Source organism: Lagopus leucura, unplaced genomic scaffold (genome assembly GCF_019238085.1).
Source record: "Lagopus leucura isolate 7727_CA_CO unplaced genomic scaffold, USGS_WTPT01 148-10_obj-0_obj, whole genome shotgun sequence".
Taxonomy (NCBI): Eukaryota; Metazoa; Chordata; class Aves; order Galliformes; family Phasianidae; genus Lagopus; species Lagopus leucura.
Genome location: NW_024968497.1, coordinates 292 through 19662, shown reverse-complemented (window position 1 = coordinate 19662; position 19371 = coordinate 292). Strand labels below are relative to the sequence as shown.

General features: G+C 36.3%; 1 protein-coding gene and 1 long non-coding RNA gene across 2 annotated transcripts; one reads left to right on the top strand and one right to left on the bottom strand.

Annotated features, from left to right (window-relative positions):
* The first annotated feature begins 831 nt into the window (after nt 1–831).
* Nucleotides 832–4694, top strand: LOC122193686 (baculoviral IAP repeat-containing protein 5.1-like). Its single transcript, XM_042894548.1, has 4 exons — nt 832–1134; nt 2171–2280; nt 2726–2840; nt 4051–4694. Exons 1-4 carry the CDS (start codon nt 871–873, stop codon nt 4225–4227), a joined length of 666 nt encoding a protein of 221 aa, XP_042750482.1. The 5' UTR covers nt 832–870; the 3' UTR covers nt 4228–4694.
* A 579-nt stretch (nt 4695–5273) lies between these two features.
* LOC122193685 lies at nt 5274–19101 on the bottom strand. The gene is made up of 8 exons (XR_006182951.1): nt 18945–19101; nt 16277–16431; nt 15221–15402; nt 12258–12391; nt 11218–11448; nt 9088–9226; nt 7879–8034; nt 5274–5363 (listed from the first exon to the last, which is right to left on the bottom strand). It is a non-coding gene; the product is annotated as an uncharacterized LOC122193685 (long non-coding RNA).
* Between the last annotated feature and the right edge of the window lie 270 nt (nt 19102–19371).

Below are 19371 nucleotides of genomic sequence, written 5' to 3'. Positions count from 1 at the left end.
CTTAACATGTATGAAGTGACACCAAAATAATCTTGTAATAAAGACGTGCCCTGCAGCGGCTGAAATAACTGACCCTTGATATCATTTCCGCCCTGCATCTGAACAGAGTAACGTGCGGATGCAAGGACCTGGAAGCCCGCCCGCGTGCGTATTATTTGTATTGCAAAAAGCATTTTACTTTTTAAATACTTTCATTGCAGTTGTTTCAAAAGACATAGTACCCGGCTTTGGCAAACTGCAGCATAAAATGATATCCTTTAGATGACTGGTGGAAGTATTATTTTTTTTTTTTTTTTTTTTTACTTGATTTTATTTTTATCCTTTACTTTATTATTGTAAAATAAGCACAATACCACATATAACAAACAGTCCTTAAGAAAACCATTTAAAACTTAATCAATTGTAAACATCTACAGGTACATTTCTCTTATAAGCTATCATTTGTTTTCTTTCTCTTGACCAATATACCTTAAAACACACTGAATATTACATGATTACCAACTCATTGTTACAAAAATCTAACAACATCAGCAAACAACACAAGATTTTAACCCTTTAACTTGAAATTCAAATAATCCCAAACACTCCAAAAACACCAGTACTGGTTCAACCCCTTTTATTGCAACCTGTATGCTTTCAAGACCTTCTTCATGAAAGCTACACAAAACTGTTACATTTCTATAAGCTTTTCACAAACATTTTCAACAAAACAGCTATAAATCAATGCAATAATAAATACACACATACATAAAAAAACACATTTCTTTCAGTTTATAAAAACACAGTAAGAAAAAACAAATAAATAATGATTACATACCTAAAACAAAAGCAGACTTGTTTCTCACTCTTCACGCTCCTGCTCTCACCCATATGTTCTCACTTACTTTAAAGCAGCTCTGCTTCACAGGTGTAGCGTGTCACCAATTAGGAAAATACCTTAAATTGGAGACCTGGGAAGACAGGAGCTCTGACATACGCTCCCTACAGCCTGCACCGATGGAGACGCTTCTGGAAGAGCTTCTTTCAGCTTCAAAACTTCTGAGTGAGTTTAAAGAGATGTACAATTATGAAAATCGCTTAAAGACCTTTGCTAATTGGCCTTTTGTGAAGAACTGCAAGTGCTCTCCAGAGAATGTGAGTCTGATAAAGGATACTTTAACCTTGTCCTGTTTTTGATACGCTATGAAAATGAAGTTGCTCATGTTAGTATGCTTATGTTCAAGAAGTATTGTGAGCCTCTACTTAACCTGAGATGATAGGCTGGGTGGTCCCACTTGCCTGTACTCTGAGATACTGCAGCAGAATGATTACAAGCTTATATATTTAGTTTGCTGATCTACCTACAATTTTTTATATTCTAAAATTATGATTACTTCTTATATTATGTTGTGTGTCTACTTGCAGATTCTCTTTTTGGAAAGAAGCTTAGAAGACTGTTCTACTTCATCTAGCGGAAAGGATAAAGTAGTGGAATGATTGCTACATGAATCTAATATCAAAAAATAAAATCATCATAATTTTAGTAAACTTAATGCTTTAATGCTTACATCCTTGTAAGCTTCAATTTCAGAGCTGAAAACAGGAGACCAAGCTTCTGTTTTGGCACAAGTATCAAACAACTGGGTTAAATCTCAGCTAAACTGTGCTAAGGAAATTGTCTAAGAGGTGAATCTTGATAACTGAAACCAACTTCTTTTTCAGTTTTCTTACTAGATGCTGTTCTAAACTGATAGTAAAGTACAGCACTCAACTCATGCAGCTTATACGAAAGGGTTTTCTGTGGCAGTAGCCTCATGCTATGCTTTTTTTTTTTTCCCAGGATTAAAAAAAAAAACAAAAAACTCTTATCTAGAGCAGATTATGTGCACAGATAGCAGAATGCATCTGTAGATGAGCTGGCTAATCTCTGAAGTACCAAAGGTACTCAGGTAGCCTGCCAAAGTAACAACTGTGTAGAAACTTGCTCCCTAGTCCAGACCTTTCCTTGTTCCTTGTTCCTTTACTAATTATGTGTCCGCTTGCTGCTCTCTCTCTTAAAACTTTTTTCAGCTGGATCTGTGTGGATAGATGCGGCAGAAAAAGACATTACCAAAAGTTCTTTGTGACAGTTCATTGTGAGCACGAGCCGTGTGTTGAATGAATTTCTAAACTTCTGAACTGTCTCTTGCAGATGGCAAAGGCGGGCTTTATCCACTGCCCAAGTGCAAATGAACCGGATGTAGCAAAATGTTTCTTTTGCTTGATAGAGCTGGAGGGCTGGGAGCCTAATGATGACCCACGGTAAGCGTAGGCTTAACCATGTTAAATATTTCTCTAAATGTTCTTGACAACGCCCCCTTACGTATTACAAAATTAACAAGTTTCCTAGAATTTATCTAAACTGAAGCCTACCAAAAGATTATCCTATCTTAAACCTTGACGCACTTGATAATTATACTTTGCATGGTTTTTCATTTCTCTTGCATCCAAAGAGAACGTTTTTGATTTGGTAAGCGGAAAATAATTTCTATCAATGCTGTAAAATCAGCCTAGATCTTGCCTCGCGCTGTTCCTTGCTCAACTGGTTTTTATCTAACAAAGGCTGAATTACATTTCAGATGTTATCTGCTAAATGCCTCCCTGCCCATAGACAGAAATACTGAAGAAATCTGTCTCCTTTTTACACGTCTTGAAGTGCAATTTTCTTGGTTTTAATACCCGTTCTTGTTCTGGGCTCACACTGCAGGGAGGAACACGCCAAACGTCGTAGCTGTGGATTTTTATCTCTTACTAAGCAGTTTAATGATCTGACAATGGAGGAGTATTACATGCTGGAGATGATGCGGCTAAGAACCTTCCTTGTAAGTGTTAACTGAATAATCTTAAAATGCAAAGCTGAACTATTTAAAAACAAACGAACAAAAACAAAAAAGAAACCCACAACTCTTTCCTTTCTGAAGATGGTTGAATGCTGGGGAGGGAATGATGGCTTAATGCCAGAATGGGACTAATTTGGAATTGACAATTAAAATGCCTTATTTGCTAAGTAACCTGCACCTCTAGCCCTTCCAAACATAGTTTACTGTCTAGCTTCTGGAAGAACACTTAATTTAGTTCAGATTGTTCACCCAACAACTCATTACAGTAGAAAAATGAACTTCGGTGTGTGATAGTCATTCCTGGAAACTACAATTAGCAGCTCTATCTTTTCTCAGAAGGAAGACACCTGACAAAATAAGACTTGGTTGGACTGCTGCTTTTTGTCTCTAGCTTTATACAGAATCGCTGTGTAATTACGCTATCAGACTTTAAAGCTTCTTCCGAATGAGTCACGGTTCTTGAGTTCTGATCGTCCCTACGGTATTTGTGCGGGCTGTGCTGCTGACGTATACTGAAGCACATGTATCTGAGCTTTTTGAATTAATGGCCTTTGATATGCCCTCTCTTAATTCTATGGATAATAATAAAGAACAAAGTGAGCCAAACTGTCTGATGGGGAGTGCTAACTGTGCCCCTGATTTGTCATCTAAGCTCTTTGTGGCTTTGCGCAGTAGATCTTTATTTTGCTTACAAGGTCTCCTATTGAAAACATACCTGGTGGCTGTCAAGATTACATCGAGAATAAATAGTGCTCAAATAGCTAAAAATAGGAGCAGTCTGCTTTATTGGAAGCGGTCCGATACTTCAGAAGGTGGGCAAATTGTAAAAAGTTATTACCTAAACTAAAACTAAATTCAAGGCACTCTCCGCGAAGCGATTTAAAGTGTAAACAATGGGCTTGCAACTTACAAGTTTGCTAAATATATTAAAAAAATAAAAATAAAAATCACTGAACTGAACCCCAGTCGCGAGGTTGGTGGAAAAGTTTCTGAATTGATGGTGACACGTGTACAAATCACCTGACGGACCATTATACGCCATTCAGACAGTGGTACTGCTCCTAGAAAGCATACTTCTAAGCTAAGATCAGTAGCGGATAAATGACCTCTTGAGGATCTAAGTTCTGAACCCCTCTAAATTACATAGTTAAGTTACTCATATGAAAATCTCCATCTTTTGCTTTGCTTTAAGTGCAAAACCGGCAGAATCGTAATAAATGCCTTTGAAGAAGAAGTTGCTGCAACTAGGAAGCGCCTCGTAGATAACTTTGTCTCCAAACATCGATATACGCCATGGCCACCGGCGCCCACCCAAGCTGATCTGACTTGCCAACCTTCTGAAAGCTCATACGACGAGTCCAGAAGTTGAATATGACTCTGACATTTTTTTTCTCTTTATATGGTAAAAATATTTTTATTCTAGTACAAATACTAATATTAAGCTAAACAGCAGTTTGAGGAAGCGTGGAGAATTTCTAAATAGGCTCTCTAGAGCAGAAGTAGCAACCGATTTATTTCTCTCTTTTGCAAAATTTTTTCTCAGGGCTAGACATGGGCTAATGCTAGTCCCATTAACCTGTGAATGTATGATAAATATGTAAGTGAATACTCTTATTTTGCTTTTCGTGGGGTGACTTTTGAATAAAGATGACTAATGGTAAGTACCTGTTGCGATCTACGCTTTATTCGAGTCTTTGAGCCAGACGCTCGTTAAGGTCCTGAATCAAAATACTTTCTGTAGAACAAAATGGATCTGGGTGTCTGCAGTAATTACTACTTAACAGTCTACTCTACTGTTAAATTATCTTCCTACACCAGTCTAATTGACCTTGAATAGCAATGTGAAAAACTTACGCAAGCCAAGTTGTCAGACATAATAAAAAAGGAAAGTCACTAGGCTCGTAAGATAATCTTGAGCTGGAAATGCTCAGGAGATTTTGGTGTATGCAGTGAAACGTAAAAAAATAAAAAAAAAAAAACTCAAGGCCTATCCTTAACTCAAGGCCTATCCTTCTATGTTAATAAGTCTGCTCATTACACTTTTCTGGGAGGAGACATGGCTAGTTTCTAGACTAACCGAAGGTATATTCCGTGTCTTATTGTTACGTATGTAAAATCTAGGGTAAAGAAGGAGGAGAGGGTACATTTGAAACAACAGCATTTATCTTACCGTGACTTTTACCTGGTGAACAGACTACCTCAGCATGAACTTTCACAGTCTTACCACATCCGTTTCCCTCCTCCGTCTCACTGTGAGTACTGAGCAAGCGTACACGTAGAGCTTAGCTGCCAGCTGGGGCTAAACCGCAGCAACTCAGTTGAAATGCATATTTGCAAATGTTTTTTGTTTCTAAAATACACATGGTTGTTTTTTTTTTTTTTTTTTTAATAAGGCGGTAGCCTTGTACGTACCTTGTCAGGTCTCATACAGCGCATGATGAGCATCCTTTAGAATTCGCCCAACTTTGCTTGCCACTCTGCAGGAAAATCCTTGTGCTGAGCATCCTATAAACATAAATATTTCATTTTTCTCTAAAGCATTTGTGAATTATGTGAATTGCTGATTATCTTAACTCGATACATCAATTCATGATGGACTTCTTAAAAATCTGCGGGAATGGGACTTTTTTTTTTTTTTTAAGGAAAAACATTAAATGAGGGTAAATAACTTAAAGTATATCTAGGGAGCATCTACTGTAGCAGAGAAGCCACTAATTTTCAGGTATTTAAAATGTAATGACCCCAGTTTCTCTCTTCTCTAGGAAGAAAGCAGGTGAGAGATGAGGTACAGTAAATGCTACGCTATTATATGACAATCGGTATTTATGCCGGATCTGAGTGAAATTGAACAGAAAAACCGAGTCAAAGAATGCTCCGGAACTTATTTTGTGAGCAGCTTATAAATATTCCAGCTACGTGACAGCAGTTACTAGACTGGAATAACAATGAGCGTGCGGTGTATGTTAACTTAATCCAGTACAACGCTAACTGGCCACTGGTGTTATGGCTGCACCGGGGCAACTTAGGCTTGCATGTTAAGGGCCGGGCACTTTACATGGATTGAAGGTTCCGAGCAACTTTGATTTAGCAAATCCATTTGCGATGGAGCTTGCGTTCCTCAAAGGGCCTGGACTCTGAACCTCTCCATGATTTCTTAGCACTTAGTGCAGCATTCTAGATTCTAATCTTATTTTTCAATTAATATATGGGGGAAATAGGTATGTCATGGTGAAAACGCTGACAACTCTTTAGGAGCACAGCTAAAACAGTACTAGTTTGGTATCACTGAGAAAATTAAGAAATGCTAATGAGCGAAGGTTGCACCGAAAACTGTAATGAGTTGCGCTACTGCCAAAAAACTGTTTGCTTCTCCACGAGAAGCAGAGATGCAGCAGTAAGCTTTGAGGTTAAGTGGGCCGGCTGGCTGGGGGAAACCAAGTTTCGGTCCCTGCTCTAACATATAGAGCTTAGCTTTAGTCAAAATACATGGAACTCTTGGAGCAGGGAGCTCAAGTCAGGTCTTCTCTGCTTTTGGAAGAAACCTGAGTTGCAAGAGTAGGAGAAGCAAACGTCAAATAGTTTTCTGATGATCTTGAGACAGCTACATTCATCATTCATTATTTACAACGAGGGTGCTTGAAGTCATTTTGCACCCTCTTTCTCCTCCTTTTGTAGACAAAACAGCCCTTTGCCTGGTTGTGCGTTGCTGGGGATAAACCGTACTGGTGAAAAAGATGGCCTCTACCAGAGAAAAATGCTTACTGAGACCCATTAACTAGCACTTCTCAACATTTCAGTGCTTTCACAGGAAAGTATTATTGTTGAAGCTGGATGCTGAAAGAAAATACTTTTATAATGAGTAAGAGGCCTAACGCCTCTTCCAGATCAAGATGGGGACAGGCAATGTATATACCGTTCAGGGTTGAGTAATGGTGGTCCTAGTTGTGGTGTTACTAATTGTTTAGATTTTTTTTTAAATCATTTAACTGATGACCTGACAGTGTAGATCTTATTTTTTTGAATGATGTTTAAGTGAAGAAATTTCTGTTTATTTCAGTTTGTCTCTTTGAATGCGGTTAGCGGTCAGTACGTGGACCCTGATTCTTTTCTTCTGCAAGTCAGCACCTTTACTTTAAAATGGTGTAATCTTAGTGTAGATAATGAAATAGTCTCCTCACCCTCTGTTTTAAAGCCTGTAATTTCCATGTTCGGTTTCTCAATGGCTAGTGTTGAAAGATGAACTGAAGCTCTCAACTTACCGTGTAAGTTATGTAAATGCTTAAGGCAAGCTTAATTTCTACTATTTGCCTGCTTCCTGCTATCTTGGACAACTGAAGGAGCTGTAGTTTTTAATAGTAGTTGTTAAAATAGTTGGATCAGGAATTGTGTGTACAGTGAGAGCTTGGTGTAACTAAAAGCAGAAGAGAAGCGGTATGGTAAAACAAGCGCCGAGAAAAGTTGACAGTAAGATAAAGCAAGTGCCTAAAAGTGGAGTGTAAGTCATCTACAGGGGCTCAATTTTGAGTGAACAGTAATGAAAATGTTTAAAGAAATCATTTGTGCCTATCTGTCACTCTGGAATAGGATGCAGGTCTCCTGAATCCCACTTGAGTACTTCTAAAACGTTACGGTTGTTTTTGTTGCCGTTGTTTTTTAAATTTACCCAAAAAAGCTGAATGCCTATATAACGGTACAAAAAGGCATCCTCAAAGCCTGGTGAACAAATGGACGTACTGATAAGGCAGCAGTGGCTGACACGAATTTAGCTAATTTCACTGTCGCCTTACTTCTACAGGTTTTGCCTTCTTTTACTCCAGCCCAATTCAAATTGTCACCTGCTATTCAGTAGCCACCTGACAAACTGGCAGTAATCTGCCCCTCCACACCGTTTGCTTAAATTTTTACTTTCATATATGCGGAAACCAACCCTGTAAAATGACAATACTTCATTTTCTCAAAATAAATGTATTTGATGCGTTAATTAGCTTATGGAAGAAAGCAATTGGGAATGTTAACGTACCAAGCTGTTGTACACAGTTTTCCATCCGTCTTTAAGTCACGTAAAATCCTGATGAATGTTAGCGAAGCACGGCAAGTCTTCAGCTGACAGATTTCATCCTATCTTGTCCAAGCCTATGCCACCGGTCAACAGGAATTTCCACTCATCCTCGCTAATCTGCGGGAAAAATGCTGCTCTCAGAACTAACTAAATAAAATCTGATAGTTTTAATATGCTCCATAGGAAATCACCATGCTTATGGAATTTCTTAGACCAGTTGAAAAAGATTCCTACCTGAAGCAATTAGTGTCTGATTTTCAGTTAACAATGAATTTGAGGAACTGGAAAACTTAACATAAAAGCTGATTTTAAGAGGATTTAAATTTGCGTTTTTCAATTGGAGGAATGAGCAGTTTAAGACAATGTGAGATTTGTTCTTAATTCCCAACATTTTGAAGCAGAAAAAGCAAATAAACCCAAAACCCATCCTGGAAATACTTCGTGGGACAACACAGTTTGAAAACTTTTTACTATAATGAGAGTCCAACTATTGGTCTATTACCTGTCTCATTCTTTTTTCTCAAAACTTTGACAGCTTGAATTTTGTAAATGGAAGCAGCTTGTCCATAGCTGTGTCAGCTCTTGAAAGTATTCATTCTAATGCTTCCGTGATACTGTGAAACCACCGAGCAATATTAAGAAGTACTGCTTTGTGGATATTGAGGTTGAAGTGAGTATATTTCAACGTGAATTTAAAAAAAAGAAAAAAATCCTAATAAAAAAATATTTTGTAAAGAATTAGTAAAAACAAAATTCACGTTTGCTTTCAGCAATTCCTTGTAAAAAAATTAACAACATTTAACGCTTTAAGTGAAAATGACTTATTTCTTAAATTGCCTCTCACAATTCATTTTTATACGATTTTAGAATTCGGAATATGTTAGAGTAAAATTTTGTAAAAACTTAACCTTAAGAATAGTATAGGGCAGACTTAAGTTTTAATAATATCCAGAAAAGTTATTATCATTTTGTATGGTTTTGCCACACCCGTTTACGACAAATTTATTTTATTCTAGAGAATCTTTTTCGCTTCTCGTGATTGCTTATTGAACTCAAACAACAAAATTCTGGATTAAATATTACTATTAAGTATACGCTTATTTTCCTATTTTATCCTTTCACTTCTTACGGCTGGTCGTTTGAACGTGAGGATTATTTTTAATTACTTACCATTTTGTCATATTTCAGGAGATTCGCAGTTAGACAAAAAGAGAAGAGCAGCTTGACCAGCGTATGTTCACTGTCACACAGTGACCAACAGACATTGGTGTAAAAAGAGTAAATGAAATGATCCTTAAGAATCTTCAACCTACAGGTGTCAGGAAAAGAACCATTCTTCCATTAATATCATGCTTAAGACCTGTGCATTTTTGAAACCTAATACAAATAAATTAGATCCCCTTACTTGTAAGAAATTCTCTGGTCAATTAGCCTCAAAAGAATCATTAAATTGGGGTACTGATTTCTGACCAAAATAACAAAAACCAAAATTAGGACTCGCCGACACATTTTGCCAAAAAAATGAGTGGTCTCCTTTTGGAGTGGTGAAAAGAACAACGATCTGAAGATTCATTATGAACACAAATACCATGGTTCAAATCCAAACCGCTGACTTTTGATCACCTTCTGTAATCCATTTCCTATTCTACAGATGCTATAACTGCAAATATATGAAAAACTTATGACTGTTAATTATTTTCTTTAAATAAAATAAAGAAGGAATCCATCTATGCAGTTTTATCAGTCATCGTTTCACGAAGAATTACGTTAGAACAGCCAAAAAGAAATGAAAAACCTATACAGATGGTTAGAAACCGAGCATCTGCATTCATACAATTATGTCAAACACAGAAAGAATGAAGAAAAATATAAAAACCTCAGAGCATGTAGTAGCAAATACCACCTGATTAGTGGAGATGACCCAGGAAAAAAATCCCATGTGAATTATTAACTGACAGAATTTTCTGTGCTTTGGCAGGTCTGCCTTTTTATGTCTTTGATGGGCAAAGCTGTGAAAATGAGCTTACACCGATCGTGCCCTGGGAATGCACACTGTCAGCTGGAATTCCGATTTCTGCTAGCACAAAGTTTTTGTTTCAAATAAACTAAGTAAAAAACTTTTGTCTTATCGCTCGCTGACTTTGATTTAGGAACATAGGCGCGTGTGGCTGCTTTTTTGAGACAAGAACACATAAAATTTAAAGTCCAAGAGACAGGTGTATAGAACGCAGACTGTCTTTTGGGAGAAGGATAAGTTGAACGTAGTTTCAAATATGTTAAGAAAATATTAAGTCTGACTTGAATGCATAGCATTTTTTATAAAAATGGGTATGCTAACATTGAACTATACAGACCTTCACTAAATTCTAATGAAAAAATAACCTTCGTAACTCAGTACACCATTAAAACAAACGCTTTTACGTTAAGCGCTACCTTACTAGGAACCGTACCTTACTTCTACTTAGATGAAACACAGACTGTCACAGATAATTCAGAAATTGTAATCTGTAACACCAACTGTTTTTTCTGCAGTAGTTTCCGCTGTCTTTCATTCATTGAATGACCACGGAAGTAGCTAAGCTAGAAAAGCAAAGCTCCGTGCATTTAATCCACAGATCTGGAGAAGCCGAAATATAATTTATTAATTGAATTGATGGAATACTGAAAAGATCTCTTAAGAAAATCTCCGTGTAGATAATTCACTTCAGTATTATATTTTGAAAAATCCTACTGCAACCTTAATCAATCACACTTAAAATAAATTCAGGGCTTGCTTTATTAGATCATTGAAGATTGCAGTTTCTCCCGTTCTCGTGAAGAAAAAATGGAAGAGGGAGGGACGACCAGCATACAAAACTGTAATCAAACAGTCCAACATTTGCTGGGTTAATAACTACTGCTTTTCCTACTCTACAGCCTAGGGCCCCAGATGCAAGACTTCATTCTCTTTTACCAGTTGCGTGAATGTTTCTTATCTGCTTTGGGAAGGCATACAAAGTCAATACATTAAATACAAAATTAAGGTGAGCGGACCATTTTAATCGCTCTGCTGCTTTGCAATTTCACACGTGGCTACAGTTATAATTACTAAATAAAATAGCGAAATATGACGCACTTCTATTACATCATGCCATTTTGTCTCTATGAAGAAATTGTCTTCCAGAAAAATATCCGGCAGATATTTACAAGGAATGTTTCAGAACGTGACGCTTTGCAGGACACGCTTCGCAGAAATGGCAATAACTTTTCTAGACTAACCGAAAATGTCACCAATTACAAATGGCAAATTATCCCTCTTACCTTGTTTGTAAATCTTCTGATATCTCTGAGTTATCTATAGACTTGGTGAAAAGGCTAATAAACCACATGAGAGTACTGATACATCGGCTCAATGTTGGCTAGATCGGTGATAGAAAAAAATAAAATTGATGAATGGACAGAAATAGGACGATAGCCCACACGAGTGGCATCAATCTTCTTTTCTGTTTCTTCAGCTACAGCTTGCTTTTCAGAAATCTTGTTAGCCAGAACCTTGGAAGAAGACAATACTTTAATAGCAGTTTCAGCCTCAAAAATATTTCCTTCAAAAGCCGAAGGAACTTCTAAAATCTTGTCTTCTATTTCTTTTAGTTGCCTATGGTAAAATACAAATTTTTTTTGCTTACTAATTTTGGCAATTTTCTGCTAGTTTTACAGAAGAAGGTTACACGTAGATTCTTGCCACGGTATGCAACTTACGTAAGAAAACTTTTTTGTATCTGTTATTAAGGGTTGGCTTAAATTTCAGAAAAAATAAGCTAATTTCAGACTCCAAATAAACACTGCAAAGGGAGAATGTGTCACAACATTTTGAATGCTACACGTTTCATGCTTTGATCTGCGGGCAAAGATCCCTTCCGCATGTGCAATAATAGCAAATATAATGCACAGTGGGAAACAAAACCACTGTAAAACATCAACGTTTGTGAGGACAGCAAATCATGTTAATAACAACTTGAAAGGGACATGTAAAGACAGGAGACAGGATCAGGAGTTTGCTCTACGATGACACATCCCCCTAACTTCTTCAATATTTTATTACAATCCCACAGATAGCAAACTGTGTCTGTGACAAAAAGCCATAAACGGTACGAGTAAGAGAAAGACCGTGCGTTCTGATCAGTCTAAAAGCCAAACAAGCTGAGTCTGGGCTCTCAAAAATCATGCTCTTGAATTTCCAGTTAAATCAGACCTAAATAATAGAACAATTTAAAAATGCCTCTGAAAAGTATTTCCAATGATTTTGATTTTCCTAAACTGCAATCTGCTTCTGTCCCTAGCAAGGGAAATTATCTTCATACCTTTTATTTGCAGCCCCTTGAAGGATGAGGGCTTGTTTTTCTCCTTCAAGATCTGGTCTTTCTCTTGCAACCACTATTCCAAGAAGCTGATCCTGCATTCCTTCTGAAGTTATCATGAAATTCAATAGCGTTACCTGTTAGAAGGAAGATGTTTTGAGAATTGATCATATAGAATTAAAATGCTTCCTCATTTACAGGATGAGGATTGCATAATGACGCATTATACGAAAATTGGATGGTAAATGAATAGCAGATGAGAGTTTAAGATCGTGTACCGGAAAGTTAGCACTTGAAATTACACTGAAACTCTAATGCTTCAAGTGACCAGTTCACGAAATGTAAATGAACGCTTGCACCTAAAAAAAGGGTCTTCCCTTTCGATACCTTTAGCCTTCAAGTAGCTTTTTCAGAGAGATTTATACGAATGGAAGATTCAAATTAATGCACAAGTTCTGTAAATACATTGGTTCATGTTTGTTTTCCAGATCTGTTCAATCTGAACATCCCACTGCAGAAGGGATGCCGACACAGTATTTTAGAAAAATACAAATACAGATCACTTTTTAGAATTTTAAAAAACTTCTTACTACTTCATAATCAGTCTTTGCAATTTTCGTCAAGTAAGTGGAAACACAGATGCTGGAGTTAACTTTTAGTTGACGCTGCTCCAGCAATATACACTTTCCCCCCCTTAATTGTCCTGTTCTCATGTAGTTTGTAGTTTTCTCTTGAGAAAATCAGTAATTAAAAAAAAAAGACATTTTAAAAACTTGTTCACTAAAAGAATTTCTGTACCATAACATATTTATAGCTGACTCGATAAATGATGTGCTCTGGCTGAAAAAGCAAAAAACATGTAATGTTTTGTATGAAAAAGGTAAAAAATACATTACCAGTAGAGACTAGAAAATCCTCGATGTGCGTAAATCAAAACCAAGAAAATCAACTCACTGATTAAAGTCTCTGCTTGAAGGAACTATTCTGTAAGACTATAGGTTCTCTCTGGGCTTTTTTGGTAGGTACGGATGATCATTAGCTTGTATTTCCAAAAAAACGTTCACCTGAACCTCGGGATTAGTGACGATACAAAATACCCGTACAGTCAATTTGTCTTAATCTTCTTGCTCTATTAGTATGAAAAGTTGTCAATTCTTTTTTCTATGAGCTTCGCTTACCAAGTTAGGAAGGATAGTATTCTCATTTTCTTAAAATACAACATTAATAGGTATTCCTTACACCACACCTCATTTGGAGCTCTTTCACTGCTTTTTTTAAACGGGAATTTTGAGAGAAAGTTCAGTTGTACGTGACTCTAAGAATCATTATGATCTTCACAAGCATCACGGCCTACTTTCTTCCCCCATCTTCTCTAGAATTTTAATACTGGTAAAATGATACATAACGTATAGAGGGATCTAAATATACAGATTATATAGATCTAAAGGTTATAAGCAGCAGGAACATTTCAGAAGCTCCATTTCTCTTCCTCAAAGCAAAAAGTTTGCTACGAGCAGCTCTGAGGTAATTTTCGATCAGAGCGGCTACGCTCTGAAAAGTTGGCTGGCTCGGATACCTGAATCGCTGAGGACTAAGCGCAAACGTTAAGATCTGCATTCTTCCTTATCCTCAGAGGGCCGTAATGATGTTTTTAACGCACGTGAATAGACAGCGTCCCTAGAGCTGAAAATCATGAGGTTTTTTAGTGCTTTTTGAATTACACAATTTCTAATAAATATTCTTACAAATGCAGGAAAGATACTCTGGATGACTAATAACTGCAAATATATCTCTGTACTGCAAATACGTTTTATGTGTGTCTTTGAAGGCTTCGCTATATAAGACATCAGAATTCATTACGATCATTTCTATGAAATACGATAGCCCTATCAATAAGTATTTTCTCTGGACTCTTTTTCCATTAGCTACCTCCAGAGCGACCTTCAGGATAATCACAGCAAAGGGTGTTACAATTACGTTCAGACAAGGTTACTTAGATATTATTTTTTTTTCTTCTTCTCCCTGTGTCAATTGCTGATTGACAACTAGAAGATTTTAATTCTATTAACTATCAGCAATTCTTATGAAATAATTTTCATACAATTCTAAATACATACATACTGGTCTAAGAGTACATCTTTCGTAAGCTCTCTTTCCTGTTATATTTCAACTTTTTTTCTTTTTCCTGAACCTGACAGTAATTATCTTTTTTGATAAAAAAACTGAACAAAAGTTATTCCCTTTCATTCATCTTTGTGCTTTTTTCCCCCACTTTCAGTACTCCTTCGCAGTTGAAACTTAACTTAGCCTTCCACATTGCTGAATATCACGTTTACAAAGCTTGACTCAAAGATTCTGTGTTTCAGTACAGCCTTTAGCCAAAGCACCTATTTGCAACATTTTTCAATTAAAAACTCTTTAAAAGGAACGATGAAGAAAAAGTGCAATACTTCTCTCAAGTAATGTTAAGATGAAAAACCCACCCGTTTTATTCTTGAAAGCAGAAAAATGCTTTTTTTTGTTCCTCAAATATAAAAATTATTTCCCGATTTTAGCATTTGTTAAGAATTCTTATTATTATATCTTTCATAAAGGAGGCACAATGTCAGAAATTACCTATACTACAAAATAGAATCTTGAATATGAAAGTCTAATTAGAGTTTGCATGTAATGCAAATGTTATATTAAATCCCTGAATACGCTTTTGTAATAAAGGTTACTGAGAGCATCAAGAGATATAGACTGGAAAAGATGTTACAATAAATCAACAGTTTCTTAGAGTATGAAAATACATTGTTATTGGAAGATGATGTATTAGATATCAGATACAACACTGGTCTTCCAGCAGTGTCGAAAAGAAAACAAAATTGTAAGTGAGGAAGACTCAACAAATGCCGGAAAATATTCCCTGCTGTAGTCAAGGAATCGCTCAAGTTAAAACAGAGTTATACTTTCAAAATTCTCACCTTGGCAGATATTTCAGGAAGATAGCGTGGATTTCTCAGCATAGTTGTAGTATAAATGCGGAATTTGGGAGCATACTCAATAGTGGAGTATCCGAGGCAAATGCATGCTCTTCCTGACTGCTTAAATGTCTGTTTGAGCAATAGTGGCTCTGGAAGAGGATCCAATTCTTCTCCGATATTCCCTAGAAGCATTTCAACACAACGTAAGCGTTAGTAGGGCCGTCTCGGCATTTATACTATTTATACTACTTAATGTATAGTATTGTCTTTTGCAATTTGTAAGCAATGCACAAAAAGTGAAAATATCAATCGGGCAAAATTTACATATCTAATTAACGTTTCTTAGAGCATTCGGCCAAATGAAAACCAAATTAAAGAACTGAATTTTTACTTTCTTCTTTTTTTCCTAATATTATATCTATTTTCAAACAAGCAGCTGAATCTCCTATTATTGCTGCCGATGGATTAGAACAGCAGTTTAAAATTACGATCTTAAAAAGGGATGTAACAACAAATCATACGCCACGTGCCACTGAAAGAAATCACTTTGAGTATCCCTGCCTTCTTGTCTCAATGCAAGACTTCAAGATTATCAAAATTGAAAAAGAAATAACAGAGAATAAACAATCTATTTCTTTACTCGAGCTCCAGTTATCCAATTAAAATTAGCTGTGATTATCATTACGTATTTTATTAACTAACCCGTTTATGTTTGAGGGTACAACAGTATGGCAGCTGCAGTAAAATTGCCAAATCTGGGAATCATTAAATTATCACAGCCTAGCGCTCGAGTAATTCATACTCTTAAAAAGCCATAAATAGAAACAACATTACTTTTTAGAAGTCATATGATTGTAACATGAAAACAAAGATAGTTCTTGCAGAGCAATTAAAAGATACCAATTAAACTGAGGATTAGAATCATTTTCTCCTAAGAATTAGCTTACAACCTGCATTGAGGACATCAACGATGATAGTTAAAATTTGACACCAGAGTTCCATTGTGCCTTCTCCATGTTTTCCTGTAATTTACACTTTCATTATTCAATAACTTACCAGGACTGTCAAACTGAATGCAGTTTTCCAGTGTTGTAACAAACTGAGGGTCGCTGAGCTTGATCACGTGTAAGCTATTGACTTTTTCCATATTCTTTATCCATTTATTTGCTTGACCCTGAGAATCTATCATAAGAGGCCATCTTCTTGCATTTCTGAAGGGAAAAGTACACATTTAAAGGCTGAAACATAAGCTCTTAACTGTTACCTCAAAGTCGTTTTTAAGGCAATGTATTTTCTTTTTTCATTAAAACAAAAGCTTGCAAATCCAAAATCCTACTAGGTACATGCTCGGCTGTAATCTTGAGCGGATTAAGAGGAAACGTGAAACTTCAAGTTATTTGCTCGCAAAAAATAACTTCCCACTTTCAAAAAAAGTTCTTAGAATAATAATTCTTAAATCCTAGAAAGATTAATCTCATTAAATTTTATAATTCTTTCAAACTAAAAGATCACTGTAAGTTTGGAAACTCTGAACAGCTTTAATGTTGTAGACTTAAGTTAGCATTGCCAAGCGAACGAATGGAATTTTCGATGCAACAGGTGACTTATACTTCAAGGTATCATCTTTTAAACCTAATCCTAAAGCACAATCAACACGCAAAACGTCTCAATGTTATTTTTGCCAGAGCTAATTACTACTTCATGTGGTTTTTTTGCAGCATTCTTTACAACACATAGGTACGCCGACTCTAATAACACTTAAACACGGATGGTCTCCATCCCTGTTGAAACCATTTTTAATGGACAAAAATGCACAAGCAATACCATGTATGTTTCAAAAAAACCTCCGAATAGCTCTCAAATTCTACCTTTAAAAAAAAAAAAAAAAAAGTGTTTATCGTTATAAAAACCTCAAGTTGCATTTTTATATTGCTCTTGAGGTCCTAAAAAAAATGTAGGCACACACATATAACGACAAGCATAACATGTACTTTCAACCTGAGCTAAACTTATCTGATTTTTCAAAATTGCGAGCCATCATTATTTAGTTTTAAAATGCTAATCATCTTCTCGTCAGTTCAAAGGGAATTTTGATCAAAGCTTTATAAAAGTGATGGGAGGGGATGTACTGTGGAAGCAGTGGATTCATTAACATGTGTCAACTTTGGAGCTTAGGTGATCGAATTATTAATATGGTAATTGCTTACAAAGTTACATGCTGCATTCATAATCCCAGCACACCTCCACAAACTTCGATAAAAAGTTTCGCTGCCAGACGTACGATCAATTCTAATTTTTAAGTGGGAAAAATACATTGAGGTTTTTAGCTAGTGAATTATTCCTTGACATCTGTTTAGTTTTGTACTCACAGCACCTGCCTAATTACCAAAGCTGAATTATTAACTGCACATCTACGTTACGAAACGTTAGCTTAATATACAATATTAGCTAAGTGTGAAAACGTTTGCTCTGCACTAAAAGAAGTATTCGACCACCAGCATTGCACAACATCAGCCTCCTCAAACAGTGAGAAGAATTTTCATGTAAATAATAACAAAAATGAAAAGATTTATATCAGCAAGTTCATGAGATGCAATATTGCAGAAAAGATGTAAAGTATGTTTTACATAAGTATCAACTAACAGGCTTGCCAGCCACTAACCTGGTTCTAAGAAGCTTTTATTCCTTGTATGGAAAATACGGAGCAACAGATGTGAAACGAAGTATGTGGGGTAACAATCACAAAGAGAACACCAGTCAAAACAAGGTGAACTCAGCTTCAGTTGCCCTAAGAAGAAAACCCAGTAGCTGGAAATTGGTAGCTACGTGCTGGCAAGCATACTGGACAGAAGCGAGAGGTGCTTCATTGAGTCATAACGGGCCTGGATGTTACATCATTTGGCAAAATACTGTCTGTAGACAAGCAGGTGAGATCTATAGCATCTCCTTATCATTTCCATATAGGAAAAAAGTAAGTTATCCTCACAGAAGGATTTACAAAATAATCTCCATTAGCCCTGCAGAAACACCCCTTGGTAGTAACAGACAGCACATTTATTTTAAATTAACAGAGTTTTAGTTTTTGAAGGATGATTACTTTCGTATCTACTGATTATACTATGAGCATAGAATTCTATTCTTTCACTTCTTGCATCGTTCATGAATTCAAAATAGGATAAAGCCAAGCTTTAGAACAGAACGTTCATCACTTTGTATTTCTTCTGCGAAAAGCTTCTGTTTAATCAACCCGCTACAAAGAACTGATCAACAAAAAAGCGCTGTCATAAATACCTGAAATATATATTAATTTGAAGGTGAATATCATTTTGGGATTTTTTTTATCCTGTGTTTATGCATGTATGGAGATGTCCAAAGCACGGGTGAAGTGCTTGAGAACATCTTAAACTGAAGAGTAATCCCATACGCAGCACGTCTGTGAAATATCATTGCTTTTGGTATCATTACAGCAATCCTGAAGAGTTTAAAAAGAGGAGAGGGAATTCACAGATTTAAAAACTTCACATTATGAAGTTGAAGGGTATTATTAGTATTTCTTCAATTGAAACATCACAGTCATTTATTTATTATATAACTCTGGTTGTTAACCAGCTATGCAGTTTAAACGTATGCAGTAGAAAACCGTCTACGCAGGTAGTTAACAGACAAGCATGTTGTAAGAAAGCAATTAAAAACAACCATGCTTTTGAAGATTCGTTTTACTTACGAGATAATGATGTCGTTATCAGTAGAAAATGTGTCAGAGGGTAACCCAGCAATATTCCAAGCTCTGATTTTCACTGGCTCTCCCAAGGTAGTCGTTCAGGAAAAATCATCAGAACAAGGAATGTTTCTTGCTTGACACAGAAACGTCCACTCTTTGGTTTGCATCTAGATGAGAAAAGCAGCAAATATTAAGTAAAGTTCTGCCTCTTTACAATATTTCCACAACTATTAAAAACATAATTTTCAACGCATTTCCTGTACTACATGCTACAGGCAAGAGCAGTATACCTCCAGAGAGAAACTCATGCTTCTGTACAGGATATCTAAAAATGTCACTAAAAATGCCTTTGTGTGTGATTTCTATACGTGAAATATAGGTATAATTGGTTAGAGGTGTCTCTGCGTGTCTTTCAAGAATTTACACTTGC